This window comes from Prionailurus bengalensis, chromosome D1 (assembly GCF_016509475.1).
Source record: "Prionailurus bengalensis isolate Pbe53 chromosome D1, Fcat_Pben_1.1_paternal_pri, whole genome shotgun sequence".
Taxonomy (NCBI): domain Eukaryota; kingdom Metazoa; phylum Chordata; class Mammalia; order Carnivora; family Felidae; genus Prionailurus; species Prionailurus bengalensis.
This window is the reverse complement of record NC_057346.1, coordinates 16,722,141-16,742,028: the sequence shown is the minus strand read 5'-3', so window position 1 is coordinate 16,742,028 and position 19,888 is coordinate 16,722,141. Positions and strand designations below refer to the sequence as shown.

General features: G+C 39.8%; 1 protein-coding gene across 3 annotated transcripts in view; it reads right to left on the bottom strand.

The window, feature by feature from the left end:
* Positions 1 to 19,888, bottom strand: part of CBL (Cbl proto-oncogene) — an 84,921-nt gene that overhangs the window by 44,870 nt on the left and 20,163 nt on the right. For 2 of the 3 annotated variants that reach the window (XM_043579608.1, XM_043579609.1), the window contains exon 2: positions 17,870 to 18,117. In XM_043579608.1, the coding sequence (XP_043435543.1) occupies positions 17,870 to 18,117 (248 nt within the window). Of the gene's footprint in view, positions 1 to 806; positions 1,251 to 17,869; positions 18,118 to 19,888 lie in introns of those variants that run through there. The other variant, XM_043579610.1, reaches the window with a different exon arrangement.

The window sequence follows — 19,888 nt, the reverse complement described above, 5'->3', positions numbered from 1 at the left end:
CTCCAACTTTGGCTCAGATCACGATCTCTCAGTTCATGAGTCTGAGCCCCACATCGGGCTCCGCACTGGCAGTGTAGAACCTGCTTGAGATTCTCACTCTCTCCTTCTCTGACTCTTCTCTGTTCTCTCAAAATAAATAAAACCTAGGGGCGCCTGGGTGGCGCAGTCGGTTAAGCGTCCGACTTCAGCCAGGTCACGATCTCGCGGTCTGTGAGTTCGAGCCCCGCGTCAGGCTCTGGGCTGATGGCTCAGGGCCTGGAGCCTGTTTCCGATTCTGTGTCTCCCTCTCTCTCTGCCCCTCCCCCGTTCATGCTCTGTCTCTCTCTGTCCCAAAAATAAATAAACGTTGAAAAAAAAAAAATTCAAAAAAAAAAAATAAATAAAACCTAAAAAAATAAAATAAAAAATAAAATACTTAGCACAGTTTCCATCATGTCCTGCTTTGTATCAGCTGTCTCAGTCCCCAACAGAATAACAACTCCTTAGGGACAGGAGCAGGTAAAGGGTCTTACACACTATCTCCTGCAGTAGTGAGCACACTGCCTTGCACTTAACAGGCATTCAATAAATTTGTAGAATGGAATTAGAAAATATAACTTTACCTTTTAAATAAACTTTTTATTTTGGAATCTTAGATTTACAGAAAAGTTGCAAAGATAGTACAGAATGTTCCCATATACCCCTTATTCAGTTTTACTTTCTCCTAATGTTACCGCCTCATGTTACTATGGTACATTCATCAAAAGTAACAAACCTTCATCAGTATGGTCCTATTAAGTAAACCCCAGACATTATTCAGGTCTCACCTGTTTCTTCCATTAATGCCCTTATCTGTTTCAGGATCTAATCTAGGATACATAGCATTTATCATCATATATCCGCACTCTCCTCTGGTGTGGGATAGTTTCTTAGTCTTTGTTTTTCGTGACCTTAAGAGTTTCAAGGGTTACTGGTCAGGTATTCTGTAGCACATGCCCTCAAGGTGTTTAGCTGATTTTATTCTCATATTTTTGACCGTGCTTGAGTTTACAGAAAGAATGTCATAGAAGTGAGGTGCCCTTTTCATCACAACAGGGGATATGTGAAGTCCACATGACATCACTAGTGATGTTAAGCTTGACCATTTGGTTAATGCTGGGAGTGTCTGCTTCTCCACTGTATAGTTATTAGTGGAAAAGATTTACTTTTTCACAGATCTATTCTTTCTTTCCTAACTCATCTGAAACAGTGATCACTTATACTAGAGACAATATTTTAAAATAATTATTTCTGGGGTGCCTGGGTGGCTCAGTTGGTTAAACATCTGACTCTTGGTTTTCGCTCAGGTCATCTCACAGTTCGTGGGATTGAGCCCCATGTTGGGCTCTGTGCTGACAGCATGGAGCCTACTTGAGATGATCCTTCCTCCCTCCCTCCCTCCCTCCCTCCCTCCCTCTCTCTCTCTCTCTCTCTCTCTCTCTCTCTCTCTCTCGCGCGCGCGCGCGCGCACCAAAGCCTAAGAGACTCTTAAAAACTGAGAACAAACTGAGGGCTGATGGGGGGGGGGGGTGGCTGATGGATATTGAGGAGGGCACCTGTTGGGATGGGCACTGGGTGTTATATGGAAACCAATTTGACAATAAATTTCACATATTTAAAAAAAAAAAAGAGAGAGATTCTCTCTCAAAAAAAATGAATAAACAAATAAACAAATTTCCTAAAGAGTTTAAAAATAAAATCTGACTTCTCTATATTTCAAAATAACCTTTGAATTTATTCAACCAAGTTTTGAAAGGTAACTATATAAGTTATTATATACACTGAAGCATTTGTCTGCAGCTAAAAGCATATTAACCCTGAGAACTGATTACTACTTCTCTATACCAATTCTTTAAAGAATACACAAACACATAACTAACATAATGCAGAAATCTCCAAAACTTCTCATATCCTCCCACTAACAAATGACAAAACCACCAGGCAATTTTCAGAAAGCTCATTCTGTAAACTTAAAAAATAAATTTAAAAATATAAGGATATATGGGGCACCTGGGTGGCTCAGTCTGTTAAGCATCTGACTTCAGCTCAGGTCATGATCTCACAGTGAATTCGAGCCCCACTTTGGGCTCTGTGCTGACAGCTCAGAGCCTACAGCCTGCTTTGGATTCTGTGTCTCATTCTCTCTCTGCCCCTCCCCGATTTGTGCTCTGTCTCTCAAAAATAAATAAATGTAAAAAAAAAAAATTTTTTTAATATATGGATACATTATAGACAGACAGAACAAATTATACTGAGGAGATAGCTCTAATAGAATCTAATCAAATATGCAGAAAGTCTATCTGGTTAGCATTAATTATTTACCTCCTGAATATATTAGACATTAGACGTTTAAATACATGGTTTTTCCCAACAAATACAGAGTAGCTACTAAACTTTGCTATCCTCAAAACTTGGGAAGGAACATGGAATTTTCTATAACTATCTGAATCTAATGCTTCTAAGGGATCAAAACTAGAGAAATCTTCATCACTGCCATTCTCTTCAATGTATTTTCCATGAAATATAATCCTCAAGCTCACAATTCTGTATCTCTGTACAACTCTGGTATTAGTATTTTAGCTATTAGTATTACGAATTAGTATTTAGTATACAGTTTATATATGTAAAGGTGTATATATAGTATATATGTAGTATATAGTATTAGCAGTATTTTATCAAACTTAACATACTTTACTAAGAAACCATCAACAAAGACAACTACGACATAAGAAAGAACATCTTCCTCGACGCTACTGTCTAGTTAGCAAAGCAGACTTGCACACTTAGGAAGACTCTAGTAAGTACTAAAGTCAAGTAAAAACCAAGTGCCACAAGAACATGGGTGGGAGAACCACAAATTAAAACTAGTAAAATTTAGGAGACCTCTTGGGCTTTACAGAATCCATAAAACTTCCAACGATGGGAAAGAAAGGGATTCCAGGCCGAGGGAGTGAACCAAGACTCCACAGAGGAGCTCGGAGACTGGTAAACCTGACCGGGATGGCTGGAGTGTATCACCACCGTGGGAGGCTGCGATAAAACTGAAAACGCGGGCAAAACTCAAAATGGAGATTTAGCAAGCTGGGTGGGAGACAGGACAAATGCAGGGGGAAGTCATTAAAGGTCTGCAATCAGGAGTCATATTTAATGGGTTTTAAGGTCATAAATAACAACAGCATTGAAGAGTGAATTAGAGGAGAAATGACAAAAGCAGGAACATCAGTTAGGATATACTGCAGTAGAAAGGTAATGGGAGCCTGAACATGGGCAGTAAAATAAGACCGATTTAGGGTGCCTGGCTGGCTCAGTAGGTAGAGGTTGCAACTCTTGATCTTGGGGTCATGAATTCAAGCCCTGTGTTGGGTGTGGAGATTACATTAAAAAAAAAAAAAAAAAAAAAAGGAAATATACACACACACACACACACACACACACGTATATGTATGTATTTTTGAAAGACCAATTTGAGAGATACTGCAGAAGTAAAATCAAGAAGAGATGACTGAATAGAAGAGACGGTGAACAGGAAACTCTGAGCCTGAGCAACTGGGATAGGGTTATTCCCATTTTTATAGTAATAAATATACAATATATTAATATTTTATAGTAATAAAAGCTAACACTTTTATTGAAGGCTTTCTATGTGTCAGGCACTTTATGTATCTCACTATTTAGTTAATTATCATATACAATCCTGCCAGATAGATTGAACCATTATCCCCATTTTACAGATGAAAAACCCAAGGCTGAAAGAAAAAGCCTATAACCGATCCTAGCAGTTCGGGCCTATCACCACTATGTGATACCAATGCTAGGAACAAAGCAGCAGCTGCTGGTCTGCTTGTGTTCTGACACGTTGAGTGTGAGGTGTCCGAAAGATATTAACACAGCAACATCTAGCCAGCCGCCTGAGAAAGAGGCAGGGAAGCAGATGTGCACAGGATTGTTGACACGACTGGGAATGGAACGGCCTGTCTGTTCCTTCCCTCACACAGGACAATCCAACTGAAATGATGGCGTTTTGAAAAAACGTAGAGCGTCTGTCTCCCTTTGGGAGGAGTGTGGGGGAAGGTGGGATGAAGTCGGAACATGAGTGGCAGACTTCTTTTATAAAAAGCAGAACAAATCCATGTGGAAGGTTGTCTTGAAACAATGGGCAACCGGTGTCCCAAGTGAGCCACCTTTCTAAGAAAATCATGATTTTCTACTTGTTCTCACATAAGGCAGAAATTAATGCCATCTCTTTGGACCCAGACTTTGTTTCTCAGTATCTTTTACAGACTTGATGAAAATCCATTTAGCATCCTAGCGCATCTCCCTACGTTCTAAAATTTTAGGGGTTCTATCACCCATTCATATTTCCCAACAGGAAAATCATATGGAACCTGTATATTAGAGCCACCATGCAAAAGTAAACCATATTTACTGTGTTTATTAAATTTGGTAAAGTAAGACACATATGATAAAACATCAACATTGTCAAAGTGCAGAGGTATGTTCCCAAATGAAGAAAAATAAAGAAAAAATCACAAATGTGTCTTGAGTAGAATGTAAGATATTTGAAAGCTGAAATCTTAAACCTATCATGATGAATTGGTAAAATAAAATCTTCAGAATCTACCAGCTTTTAAAATCTAACACAATTAGACACAAATAAAAATATAGAAGGTATTTTAATAACAGAATACAATGAAATCTATTCCAATAACCTTTACTAATTTACTCATTCCATAAACAGTGAATGCCTACTATATGGCAAGCACTGTTCTTAAACGTGTTAAGTTTAGGGGAAATGGACTTTCATTTCAAACCTTGAGTAAACCACAACCCCTAAACAGAGTAGGCATCAAAAACCCCCTCCCCAGCCCTCACACACAGACATAGTTATGCATGCATGTATGCACAAGCATGCACATTAGACCATAACAGTACTACAGAAGAATTTTTACTGAATATTCCCCACAAAAACTAATTATTTTTGCAAACAGTCACAAATACAGAAAGAGAATAACTCATTTTGATTACTTCAATAGTCAAAAGACCATGAGAAAAAAATTCTATGCTAGTTTCTCTTACTGACATAGATGAAAAAATTGTAAACGATCGTTAAATAGAATCCAATGAAGCATTTATACATCATTACAAACTAGGGTTGATCCAAGCAATGCAAGGATAGTTTAGCATCACAAATCTATTACCACAATTCGCTGTTAACAACTGCATACAGAAATAACAAAAACAAAAAAGGTTCCCTTTATAGAGCCATCTTTTTTTTGAGAGGGAGAGAGTGTGCGCATAAGCGTGGGGGGGTGGAGACGGAGAGGGAGGGAGAGAATCTTAAGCAGGCTCCTCACCCAGCATGGAACCTGACACAGGGCTCAATCTCATGACCCCAAGATCGAGATCATGACCTGAACCGAAATCCAGAGCCACATGCCCAACCACCTGGGCCACACAGGTGCCCCTATGGAGTCATCTTTATCTCCATCACAGTCCAGTTACCACTTTAGTCCCAGCCACCATCATCTCACGTAGATAACGGACTCTGGCTCCTGACTGATCATCCTATGCTCTCTGGCAATGAGCTTAGCAATGAGCTAACAAAGACCAAGGGCTCCTCCTTCCCTGACAGGAAGAGTTTCTCCTAAACATCTTCCCAAGGGCTCCCACAGTCCCTAGGTACCAGGCAGCTGGTTCTCAGCAGTTCCTGGAAACAGGTGGTTCCCCAAATCCCACTTTTTACCTTACTCATCACACTCAACCCCCATAAAGAGAGCTCAGGAGTGGGTTGGGGAGGTAGGGTCTCTTTCCTGGAGCTCAGTCGCATGCCCCAACCTAAGCACTTCTCTCCACAGGACACCCCGAGAACAGGGGGATCTGTGTACCTGTCATCCTTCCATGCATGAATTCCAGCCTGACATTCATCTGGAGTCTACTGAGAGTCAAGTTTTCAAAAGTGACTTCAGTAGTTTTTGAATTATGAGATTTCTTCTGAAAAAATTATGGTAAAATACACGTGACATAAAATTATTTTAACCATTTTCAAGTCTATAATTCAATGGATAGGACATTGAATACTTTTCTCCTTCCCATAATTTGAGGACTGTGTATCTAATTGTTTTTTAAGAAAGCAAATACTTTGGTCTGTTTTCTGTGTACAGGCATTTTTCTAAGAGTTTTCTAAATATATTAACTTATTATAATATGACAACTAATATAATAGGATATATTATAAATACAATATTTATAATATAATAAAATTATAATATAACTTATAATATATAACTTATATATAATTCATAATAACATATTATACAATATTTATGATTGTAATATGTAATTATTATAATAAATATAATTATATATAATTAATATTAACTTAATATAACATGATTATAACATTATAATATAATCCTATGAGAACACCTTTAAGTGAGATACTGAGGCAAAGAGCAGTAACTTGTCTAAGGCCATTACACACGGCTGCTGGCAGAGGACTCCAATCTGGGCAATCCAGCTCACACATACCGTCAGCCGCTTAGCACCTAATTCTACTGTGCCAAAACATCACGGCTCAACATGCCATGTTTCCTGATACATAAGTGTGCCGCTGAGTGGAAGTGACTGACAAACTGTGCTATAAAACAGGGACTTAATAATCATTCAGGATCTGCAAGTAAAGATTTAATCTACAAAATCTTGATCCAGTGATTAAAAAGGAAAATAGACAATATTCACACATACACAGGCCTAAAGACCCCTGCGCAAAGTTCGTGTGGAGAATTTAACTCACTGTTAACACAAACAACAATGGAAGATTCTCTCTCCTAAATCCCTTTTCAATCATGCTCTTTGAAATCAGAACAGCAGAATCAAAGAAAAGGATCACTATTATCTGGTTCAACTTCACCAAGATTATACAAGTCAACTACTCTAAATATAAATAACTGGGGGCGGAGGGAGGCGGCGCCTGGGTGGCTCCGTCCGGTTGGGCGTCCGACTTTGGCTCAGACCGTGATCTCCCGGCTGGAGCCCTGAGTCGGGCTCTGGGCTGACAGCTCAGTTTCTGGAGCCTGCTTCAGATTCTGTCTCCCTCTCTGCCTCTCCCCCACTTGCAAGCGCTCGCACTCACTTGGGCACGCGCGCTCACTCTCTTTCTCTCGCTCGCTCTCTCAAAAATAAACATTAAATGTAACTAACTGGGGGAAGAGGCCCTAAGAATAAGAATGGAAACAAGTTAAGAAATACTAACTCTAAGTACTTAAACTTGGATTTCAACCATCTAGGTGTATTTTATTAGACACTAAAGCTGGGTGAGTGTTTTGCATGTAAAAGGAGGTGGGGGAGGGTTTAAACAAAGAGGAAAGAAAAATGCTAACGAAGTCTTCTCAGTCCATTTTTCTGGCAAATTTAAAACACTGGATTTAAGCTTTCGGAAAAAAACAAAACAAAACAAAATGAAAAACCTGTATTTCAACACACAGTAAGCGTAAGGAGAAAAAGAAGTTGCCAGGATGAGAATTCACACAGTTAGGTATCCCTAGCAAGCATTTGCTACTTTGTACACAACAGCCTGGCAAAAAAGGCATTCTTGCAGCCAGCTTTTGAGCTTGTTCTTTAAGATGTTCTCATTTAAATGCAGTTGTACACTTCACAAGTATTATGGTTTTAGAGCAAGCCTTGGTTGGCACTATTAGAGCAAAGTGATTAGAAAAAGGCTTTTACACATTCTACTTGACATTCACTGCCTACTTCGCTATAACGTTCTGGTTTCATAAAAGTTACCACAGATTCTTGGAGGGGAGGCAAGGGAGGAGAGCTTCATATTCCTTCTATTTGCATAATCAAGCTTATGTCCAATTAGAAGTATTCGAGTGACCTTCTCTTGTTATGTAAGGGCATAATCCTGTGATAAATGGCACTGCTGAATATTTTTGTGTTCAAAAGACATGCCTGTTAAAAAAATGTTTTAACTTCTCTGAGTCTATGTGGTTTACTTTTTCAGAAGATACTTGAAAAGTGGGGTCTCCAAGGGATCATTTCTATAGTATGGAATATACAGTTACCTTTCCTTTACATTCAGAGAAAACCAAAGTCATTAGTAATAAACATTTGGGAGAGTAGCTTTAAAAAAAAAAAAAAAAAAAGAGGCTCTGGCACTTAACTAGCTACACGTACTTGGGTAACTTATTCTAACTCTTGAGAACACAAAAATATCTATCCGGGTCCTCTGCCCATTGTTTAGTCAGGTTATTTGTTTTTGGTATTGAGTTGTAGCAATTCTTTATATATTTTGATTATTAACCCCATATTGGACATATCATTTGCAAATATCTTCTCCCACTCAGTGGGTTGCCTTTTTGTTTTGCTGATGGCTTCCTTCACTGTGCAAAAACTTAATTTGAGGTCTTCTCAAAGTGTTTATTTTTGCTTTTGTTTCTCTTGCCTCAGGAAACCAACGAGTTTACTGCCTAGATTTTCTTTTCGGAGTTTCATGGTTTTATATTTTAATTCAAATCCCTTCTCACTTCTTTTGATAAATCTCTAAAAGTGGAACTGGGGGCACCTGGGTAGCTCAGTCAGTTGAGCCTCCGGCTTCGGCTCAGGTCACGATCTCACAGTTTGTGGGTTCAAGCCCCACGTCGGGCTCTGTGCTGACCTCTTGCTCAGAGCCTCGGGCCTGCTTCAGATCCTGTGTCTCCTTCCCTCTCTACCCCTCCCCTACTCACACTTTGCCTCACTCTGTTTCTCAAAAATAAATGTAAAAAAAATTTTTTTTTCTTAAATAAATAAAAGTGGAACTGCTGAGCAAAAGTTTAAATCTTTGTATATAAACCAGCCCCCAGAAAGGCTGAACCAATTTCATTCCTACCACAACCAGGTAGGGGTGCACTCAATTTCCTGCACCCTCCTTTGAAACACTAAAGCCAATTTTCCATTTTTTTGCCAATTTTTTTAGTCCAAAGGAAAATTATTTTAGGACTAGCAAACTAGATTTATTTTTTAGTATTTCTATTTGCCCTTTGTTTATTTGAGAGCAAGGGCAGGCATGTGTGTTGCACAAACAAGTGAGGAGCAGAGGGAGAGGGGGAGAGAGAATCACAAGTGGGCTCCCTGCTGTCAGCGGAGAGCCTGACAGGGGGCTTGACCTCGGTAACCTTGAAATCATGATCTGAGCTGAAATCAAGAGTCAGGCGCTTAAATGACTGAGTCACCTAAGTGCCCCTGTCAACTTTCTATTTAGAGAAAGGGTTTTTTTTTGTGTGTTTTTAAATTTTTCTTTGCTGGCTACTGCAATCTATCCTCTCTCCTTTCTTTCTTTCTCAGTCTCCACCATCAACTCCTCTCCCCTTAGATGATTCTGTCTACTCTCATGGCTTTAAATATTATTCTGAAAGCCACTAAATTTCTAACTGTAATCTACACCTCTCCCTCTGAATTCCAATGTCCAACACAGCTAATTGCCTGGTTGACTTATTGCCTTAGATCGCTCATAAAAATAGCTCAAAAGTAAACAAGTCCAAAAGGAACTCTTGATTCTCCCCACTCGCGATTTAGTTCTTCCCACACCTAGACTCCAAATTCCCCAGTTTAGTAAATGCTGCCGCCACTGACAGAGTTAATGACAGAAATCTATAGGTCATCATCGATCCTTCTCTGTCATCTTTTCTAGCTCTCCTCTTGTCCAAGTCACTAGCAATTCTTTTCGATTCTAGCTCCAATCCATCTCCTGTCTGTCCACTTTTCTCCCCAGACCAGGATGTCTCACCTCCCATGTGGCTGACAGCAACAACCTTGTCACGTACGCCTCTCCTCCCATCACTGCTACCCCCACAGGCCTAATCTGTTTCCCACAGAGCAGCCAGCAGTTATCACTGTAAAGTAACAACCAGGTCAGGTCCTTCCCCTTTTCTACTTCTCTATGGCTTCCCATTGCACCATCTATCCCGTTTCTCAAAACAGAAACCTAGCCAATCATTAACAACTCATGTTATGCCAGCCTGAAAACACATCAAGTACTATCTACTTCTTACCTTCTCTGCCATCACAACTTTGTGTTCAATTCATCATCTTCTCTGCCCAGCATTGAAAAGGAGGTGCTGCCCCTTTCCCAATCGAGAGAAATGCATTCCTAATCTGAGAGGGAATCTTTCCTCACCAAGCCCAAACTTCTCAACACAAAGATCTAAGCTGCCATCATCTACCAGTGAGATTTGGCATACTAACTTTATAACTAAAAAGGCAGGACAGTTACAACAAAGTTTAGTCTTACTTCCAAAGTACATACAACAAAACGGTAATGTTTTAAAATTAGCTGCATCTCAATATCCCATTCAGCTTCTGCTAGAACATCCTGTGCAAGAAAGAAAACAGGTGCAAAAACCAGGGTTACAGATCAAAGACAAAAAAGCAGCTTATAGCTTTTGCTTATATCGTTTTTATGAAGTCTAAGAAAAACAAGGGCAAATTTCTCTTTAGGGAAGTTACTTCATCCAATATCCTCTCTAAAACAAAGACAGGAAGCAACTATATTAAATATTGATAGATATACTTATGCAGAGCATATTGAAGGGATCAGCTCTTCAACTTTCAGTCTAAGAACAAACTCCCTTGTGCATACAGCTTGAGGGGAATAAGTATGCTCCCCAAGCCACAGGTTCATCTAGAGGTGACACCTGGCCCACGCCGGATGAATCCCAGCACTTGCCTTTTCTTTGGAGTTGACTGGTTCAGGGATAATCAACTGATCTCTAGCAAGTCAGATCAAAACGGAAACTAAGAGTCAGATGGTCTGCTACAGCAGAAACCCTTAAGATGTAAATCCTGGATGTAGCAGAGGTCAGATTTTCCTTTAATTCAGACATTAACCTGCATTGAGAGAACGCAGATAGAATCCCAGCACATTTCCAACCCTGGTTTCAGTTACTCCTCAGGCTTACTTGCATTCTTGCCCTTAATACAATTTAACATATTCACTTTTTCTAGAATTTTACAAGTCCACAGATTTCCCTCTCCAAAGAAGAAAAACCAGGAATGAAGCATGAAAGGCTTGTTAACTTCCTTTCATGATTAAAAAAAAAAAAAAAAAAAAAAAAAAAAAAAAAAAAAACCCACTAAACAAGGAATAGAAGAAAACTTTCATAACCTGATAAAGGACATCTCTGAAAAATCCCACAGCTAAACATCATACTCAATGGTGAAAGACTGAAAGCTTTCCTCCTAATATCAGGAACAAGACAAGGATGTCTGCTCTTACCACTTCTATTCAACATAAATTCTATTCAACATGAGGTTCTAGACAACACAAGTAGGCAAGAAAAAGAAATAAAACTTATCCATAAAGTAGTAAAATTTCCTCTATTTGCACATGACCTGATCTTGTTTGTAGAAAATCCTAAGGAATCCACTAAAAACTACTAGAACAGGGGCGCCTGGGTGGCTCAGTCAGTTAAGCGGCCGACTTCGGCTCAGGTCATGATCTCACGCCTCGTGAGTTCGAGCCCCACGTCAGGCTCTGTGCTGACAGCTCAGAGCCTGGAGCCTGCTTCAGATTCTGTCTCTCCCTCTTTCTCTCTGCCCCTCCCCACTCTCTCTCTTTCCCAAAAATAAACATTAAAAAAAATAACTTAAAAAAACCCTACTAGAATCAATAAATGAGTTATGCAGAGTTGCAGGATATAAAATCAATACATAAAAATCAATTGTGCTCTATAAACCAGCAATAAAGTATCCAAAAGTGAAATCAGAAGAGCAATTCCATTTTTAATAGCATCAGAAAGAATAAAATACTTAGGAACAAATTAAGCCAAGGTGAAAAACTTGTACACTGGAAACCACAAAACAATGTTCAAAGACTTTTAAAAAAAACCTAAATAAATGGAAGGATATCCCATGTTCATAGATTGGAAGACTTAGTATTGTTAACATAGCAATACTTCCCAAATTGACCTTCCAGTCCAATGCAAAATTACAGCCACTCTTTTTGTAGAAATTGATGAGCTGATCCTAAAACCCATAAAGAATCTCAAGGTACCTCAAATAACCAAAACAATCTTGAAAAAGACCAAAGCACACTTCTTGATTTCAAAGCTTTACTACAAAGCTACAGTAATCAAGATGGTGTAGGGGACACCTGAGTGGCTCAGTGGGTTAAGCTTCCAACTTCAGCTCAGGTCATGATCTCACTGTTCGTGGTTTCAAGCCCCACATCCAGCTCTGTGCTGACAGCTCAGAGCCTGGAGCCTGCTTGGGATTCTGTGTCTCCCTCTCTCTCTGCCCCTCCCCTGCTCACACACTGTCTCTCTTTCTCTTTCAAAAATAAATAAACATTAAAAAAAAATTTTTTTTAAAAGAAAAAAAAACCGATGGTGTAGATACTGGCATAAGGAAAGACACATACCCAATGGAAAGAACAGAAAGAATCCAGAAATAAAAATTTAAATTTACATATAAAATTTACATATAAAATTTACATCTAAAAATAAAAATTTACATATGGTAAATTGACTTTTGACAAGTGCATCAAGCCAATTCAATGGGGAAGAGTGTTCTTTTTCTCTTTTTATTTTTTTAAATGTTTATTTATTTTTGAGACAGAGCACCAGCAGGGGAAGGGACAGAGAGAGAGTGGAAGACACAGAATTCAAAGCAGGCTCCAGGCTCTGAGCTGTCAGCACAGAGCCCGACAAGGGGCTTGAACCCACGAACCATGAGATCATGACCTGAGCCAAAGTCAGAAGCTCAACCGACTGGGCCACCCAGGTGCCCCAGAAAGTGTTCTTTTCAATAAACAGTGCTGGCACTAAAGGATACCCACCTGCAAAAGAATAAAGTTGGACCCTTACCTTTAGACCATATACAGAAGTTAACTCAGAATAATCACAGGCATAATCTTCATGACACTGAATTAAGCAATGGTTTCTTAGCCATGACATCAAAAGCACAAGTAACCAAAGAAAAAATAGTGGACATCAAAATTAAAATCGTTTGGGGGCATCTGGGTCACTCAGTCGGTTAAGCGTCGGACTTCGGCTCAGGTCATGATCTCATGGTCCGTGAGTTCGAGCCCCGGGTCAGGCTCTGTGCTGACAGCTCAGAGCCTGGAGCCTGCTTCAGATTCTGTGTCTCCCTCTCTCTCTGACCCTCTCCCATTCATGCTCTGTCTCTGTCTCAAAAATAAACTTTAAAAAAAAAAATTTTTTTTTAAATAAAAAAACAAAATTAAAATCGTTTGTACTTCAACTGATACTAACAAGAAAGTAAAAGACAACCCACAGAATGGAAATAAAATTTTGTAAATCATATATCTGATAAGGGTCTAGTATCCAGAATATGTCAAGAACCCTTACAACTCTACGTTATAAAGAAAAACCCAAAATGGGCAAAGAATTTTAAGACATTCCTCCAAAAAAGATATACAAACAGCCAGTAAACACAGGAAAACATGTTCACATTATTACTCATTAAGGAAATGCAAATCAAAACCACAATGATACCTACTTCATACCTAGTAGGATGACTATAATCAGAAACAAAAACAATAACAAGTGTTGGTAAGAAACTGAAACCCTTGTACGTTGTTGGGGGAATGTGAAATGCTGCTGCGGTAAACAGTCTTGTAGTTCCTCAAAAAGTTAAACGTGGAGGGTGCCTGGGTGTCTCAGATGGTTGAGCAATCAACTCTTGATTTTGGCTCAGGTCAGGATCTCAGTCATGAGATGACCAAGTTTCGTGGAGCTTCACGGAGCCTGAGGTTAGGCTTGGAGCCTGTTTAAGATTATCTCTCTCCCTCTTCCTCTCCCCTACTAGTGTACTCTCTTTCTCTCAAAAAAGTTACCATAGGACTCAACAATTCTACTCTCAGGTATATACCCAAGAAAACATGGCCACACAACAACTTGCACACAGATGTTCATAGCAGCATTACTCATTATAGTCACGTGGAAACGAAGCTGTCTGTCTGTAATCAAAATGGGATATACCCATGCAAGCAGATATTATGTAGCCATTAAAAATGAATGAAGTACTGACCCGCACTATAACATGAATGAGTTGTGAAAACATGCGCTATGAAAGCCAAACAAAAAAGGCCACATGTTTTAGAACTCCACTTATGTAAAACACCTACAACAGGCACATCTTCAGAGATAGAAAGGATTGTGATTGTCAGGGGTTCAGGGGTACGGAGCAGGAGTGGGGAATGGAGAGTGACTGCTAATGAGTATGATGTTTCTTGTTGACGGAATGGAAACATTCTGAAATTAGACACTGGGGACGTGACACAATTTTGTGAACATACTAAAAAAACCACTGAATTACATGCTTTAAAAGGGTGGATTTTATGATATGTTAACATCTCAATGTGAAAACTGATTGGGGGACGCTGGTGGCTCAGTCGGTTAAGCATCCAACTTCCGCTCAGGTCATGATCTCACAGTTCGTGGGTTGGAGCGTGCGTTAGGCTTTTCGCTGACAGTGCAGAGCCTGCTTGGGATTCTCCCTCCCTCATGCTTTCTCTTTCAAAATAAATAAACTTTAAAAAAATTAAAAACCGATTAGGAAGGAGCACCTGGGTGGCTCAGCTGAGCATCTGACTTCAGCTCAGGTCATGATCTCACGGTTCGGGAGTTCAAGCCCCACGTTAGGCTTGTTGTTGTCAACGCAGAGCCTGTTTTGCCTCCTCTGTATCCCACCTTTTCTCTGCCTTTCCCCCACAGAGCCCGCTTTTGATCCTCTGTCCCCCATCTTCTCTCTGCCTTTCCCCCGCTCGTTCTCTCTCTCTCAAAATAAACTAAAAACAAACAAAAAAAAAAACCCAAAACTGATTAGGAAAAAAGCCTCTAAGAAACCAAAATACAGATCACAAAGGTCATACAGTAAAGCCCTTTTCCTTCATTAAAAAAAACAAACAACTGAATCTCAACTGAAATTTATTCTCACTTTACATATAACTTGTACAAATCTTGCTGTATTAAACCCATAGTATATTAAAAACTTTATATTATGGAGAATAAAACTGATATTCCCCAGGAATACTGGGGTAAAGTATCAGGCACATTAAGAGTAAAGTAAAAAAAAAAAAAAAAAAAAGGCAAACCGAGGGCCCTCCGCAACAGCCCGTTTGTGCTTAGTGTCCCGTGCACACGCTTTGCAAGCAGCGGCACCACGTGTCTGACTTCCAGCGAGTTGAATGGATGGCAGCAGTTACTATTGCTGCCAGTACAGCTGCGACTGGATTATCTGGCTCACAAAAGATTTTACATTCAAGATCATCCAACAAGGGGCGCCTGGGTGGCTCAGTCAGCTAAGCGTCCGATTTCGGCTCAAGGCCATGAGTTCACAGTCTGTGGGTTCGAGCCCCGCGTCGGGATCTGGAGCTCAGAGCCTGCAGCCTGCTTCGGATTCTGTCTCCCTCTCACTCTGCCCTTCCCCTGCTCGCACTCTGTCTCTGTCCCTCTCTCCCGCCCCAAAATAAATAAACATTAAAAAAAGATCATCCCACAAATCTATGGTGAACCCTCACATCCAGAAAGACAACCCTAAGGTAGTACATGCTTTTGACATGGAAGATTTGGGAAATAAAAGTTCGTGTACTGCCATTGCTGGAGGTCCAAAAAGTTCCCAGTCTGTGATGGATTCACACAAAAGCAATGAAGAGACTTGAGACAACGTGGGACCTCTGATCATTAAGAAGAAAGAAACTTAAATGGACAGTTTTGATGCTGCAAACCGACTCGTCATGATGTTACCCGATTGTTTAACTAGAATGACTACCACTTCTGTCTAATTCACCTTCCCTGGGTTCTAGATGGGGTATATTGCCAACTGCAGCTTTCGTATTCATAGCATTTGCTTCCTTGTTGAACCATCGTGGTGCACGTTGTTTAAACAAAAAAAGGAAAAAGTAAAAACCTCATGGCCTTTGGGTTAAAAAAAAATTGCAAAAGAACTTGAAACAATAGTATGAGGCCATTCAGTTAGGACAAATCGGTCTATATACTTCATTAGGATCTGGCAGTGTCACGAATACTCGGCCTTGTACAATAAGCTATGTTTAGAGTGAAGAAAATGAGGAAGATGATTAAAATTAGAGCTAATACACTTATCACTTTCACTGTGCCAATCACTGTCCTAAGCTCTCAACCCTTACTCAATAATTCCCAACAACCTTACAAGGAAAGTACTACTATTATCTCATTTTACAGATGAAGAAACTGAGGGATCAAAGAGCTAAGTGCCAAGTTAAAATTCAAACACAGGCTTCAGAGTCCATCCTCTTAACTAGTACACCATACTGTCACTCAGAGATGAACATTTCATTGTTTAAAAAAAAAGTTAACGGGCGCCTGGGTGGCTCCGTCAGTTAGGCATCCGACTTCGGCTCAGGTCATGATCTCACGGTTCATGGGTTCGAGCCCCACGTCGGGCTCTGTGCCAAGAGCTTGGAGCCTGGATGGAGCCTGCTTCAGATTCTGTGTCTCCCTCTCTCTGCCCCTCCCCCACTCATGCTCTGTCTCTGTCTCTCAAAAATAAACAAACATTGAAAAAAAAAGTTAAATATTCAGTATGCTCTAAGACTGGAAAATCTATAATTTCACTGTAACAGTGCTCTTTAAAAAAAAATCTTAAAAATCATGGCAGCGTATGTATGATCTATAGGGGACTGTCCAGAAGTAATAGAACAGCTACCACCTGACTTCACCCTGTACTCCCAGCTCACTTATCTTCCCCAATTCTAGCTAAAGTAGCCTGCTCCCTTTCCTTCAACATACAGAGCCTATGTTTTCATGCCCCTGTGTTAAAGGCCTTTTCTTCATTTCACTGACTAGGAAATTTCTACTTGCCCTCCTAAAACCTAGCTCAAATAACACTTCCTCTGTGCCAAATTCTCTGATGCTGCTAGGCCAAACTGTGTTCACACAGCATTTTGTACATATCTCTATTAAGCGATCTAACACAGTACCTCAACTGAGAGCTTAACTCCCCTTTTCACCTCCTACAATTAGAACCTGGTTCACTGCAGATGTGAAAATTAAATTTTAAGTTCTGGTACCTAATAAAGGAAAATTATTTTTTAAAAACTTAGCAATACAAAATCACCAGTTAGCTATAGCCCACATAGTCAGGGTTTTATTTTAACAAAAGTCATAAAATTTAAATATTTTAAAGGAACAAAGTTCACGTTCCTATCAACCCAGGAGTTACAAAGGTTCCCACAGATTGAATTCAATCGCCAGAGATCTTTTTAACGAGAAAAGACTGGTACTCTGGACCAAACCTGAGTAATTTGCCATAGTAAAGGTAATACGAATAACGATGTGGGTATAATTTTAAGTGAGAGATGAGGGTTCCTGGAATCTAAGCCAACAGAGTCAAAGGAGTGGCAGGTAGGCTACAGGGATACCATTCAGTAAGTTACTGCTTCAGTCGTCACACATGCTAACTTAATCCCGTCCTTCCTAATTCATGTCACTCCTTGAGAGTAATTTACTACCTAAAAAGTTCAAGTAGCATTTACATTTTTATTACTTGTTCTAGATGAATTAATATTTCCAACTGGTCATAATCTCACGGTTTGTGAGTTCAAGCCCCACGTTGGGCTCTGTGCTCGGAAGTCTAGAGCCTGTTTTGGACCGTGTGTCTCCCTCTCTCTCTCTGCCTCTTCCCCGCTCACACCGTCTCTCCCTCTCTTTCTCTCAAAAATAAACATAGTAACAGCACACTTGTAAATCAAATGTCAACTCTGCATTCTCGTTGACATAAATGTTAAAACCAATTCAACTACTTCTGTGTGTTACCCACTCAGGCAGTCACAGACCTGAATAAATATTTGTGTGGTATTTGCCATTACCTAGGCTGAGAATTCTCCTCATACATTCTTTCTTTCCCCTCCTTGAAGAGGCTTATGGTCTGCTTAGTTTTCTTCATCAAATTCTCCATGAACACCCTAAAATACTCATTTTCTCCAAGTGTCTCCATCTTCCCCTCATATCTTGACAAGATAGTGCGCAGATGCTGGTAGGTATCTGGCAGCAGGTCTAAGATATAAGGTGGGCTATTCTTTAGCGCCAGCTTTGGGTTCTGACACAACCGCACCACCTGCAACAAATGGAAAAGAAGGGCTATTACTGGGAGGATCTTAAGGACAATATCCTTTTTTCAAGTTAAAAAAAAAAAAAAAGTTACAAAATATGTGTTCGATTGCAGAAATAGAAAAAAAATGCACAAGACCCTAAGAGATGATCTGTAACACCCCTGCCTATGGACAATGATTTTCCATTTTTAGTGGTTCCCCTGGAAGGGTGGGTTCTTAAAACCGTACAAGAGACTAATGGTTCAGAAATTACATAGCAGGCTAGGGGCGTCTGGGTGGCTCGGTCAGTTGAGCGTCTGACTTCGGCTCAGGTCATGATCTTGCGGTTCATCATTTAAGCCCCGCATTCGGCTCCGTGCTGACAGCTCGGAGCCTGGAGGCTGCTTTGGATTCTGTGTCTCCCTGTCTCTCTGCCCCTCCCCCTCTCTATATAAAATCAAACACATGGCTACCCTGGGAAGTAATGCAGAGGCCAGAGTTTAACAACCACTGGGGTGAGGGAGCAGAGCGGCCCTGAACCCAGTAAAGCATGCAGCTGAACCGAGACACCATTCCTTGCCATATAAATGACCTCCAGAATTTGCCTGATAATTCTTTTTCCCATCTTCTACTGTCAACTTTTCTGAGTCCTGATGTTTTATATAGGTTTCTTTTGGAGAACAGGTAGCTGTATTTTTAAAACTCAATGTAACAATCTTTGTTTTTTAACTAGTGAGTTTAGTACATTTTATATTTGTTACAATGACCGATAAATCTGTATTTATTCCTACCATCTTATTTTGTACTTCGCCACTTACATGGATTTTTCTGTGTCTGGGAAAAACAAATAAATTAGTGGAACAGAAAAGCTTAGAAATAGACCCACACGTATACAGACCCTTCACTTATCACAAAGGAGTGGTCTTTTCCAAAAACAGTAGTGGGACAACTGGGTATCCATATAGAAAAACAATAAAATCAAACTAAACCCTCACCTTACACTATCCCAAAAATAAATAAATAAATAAGCAAAAAAACAAAAACAAAACACCAAAGAACTATGTGGGTTATAGAGCTAAATGTGAAACGCATATCTATAAAGCTTGAAAAGATAATAGAAGAAAATTATCTTCATTACTTCATGAGAGAGAAAACTTTTTTAAACAGGATAAAGCATTAACCACACACATACAAAAGCTACTTAAATTCTACCACTTTATAAGAACTTGTTCACGAGATACCGTACAAAAAGTAAAAACACATGTACAGAATCAAAGAATATATTTGAAATACACAAAATATGTCTAAATGTACCTATATCCAAACTATACAGGCATACCTCAGAGATATTGCAGGCTCGATTCCAGACCACCACAATAAAGCACCCATCTCAATGAGTCAAATGAGTATTCTGGATTCCCAGTACATATAAAAGTCATGTTTATACTCTACTATAGTCTATTAACAGTATAATAGTATTAGGTCTTAAAAAACGTACATACCTTAATTAAAAAATACTTTATTGCTAAAAATGCCAACCATCCCCTAAGCTTTTAGTGAGCTGTAACCTTTTTGATGGTGGAGGGTCCTGACTCAATGCTGACGGCTGACTGACCAGGGTGGTGGCTGCTGAAGGTTGGGTGGCTATGGCAACTTCTTTTTTTTTTTTTTTAATTTTTTTTTCAACGTTTATTTATTTTTGGGACAGAGAGAGACAGAGCATGAACGGGGGAGGGGCAGAGAGAGAGGGAGACACAGTATCAGAAACAGGCTCCAGGCTCTGAGCCATCAGCCCAG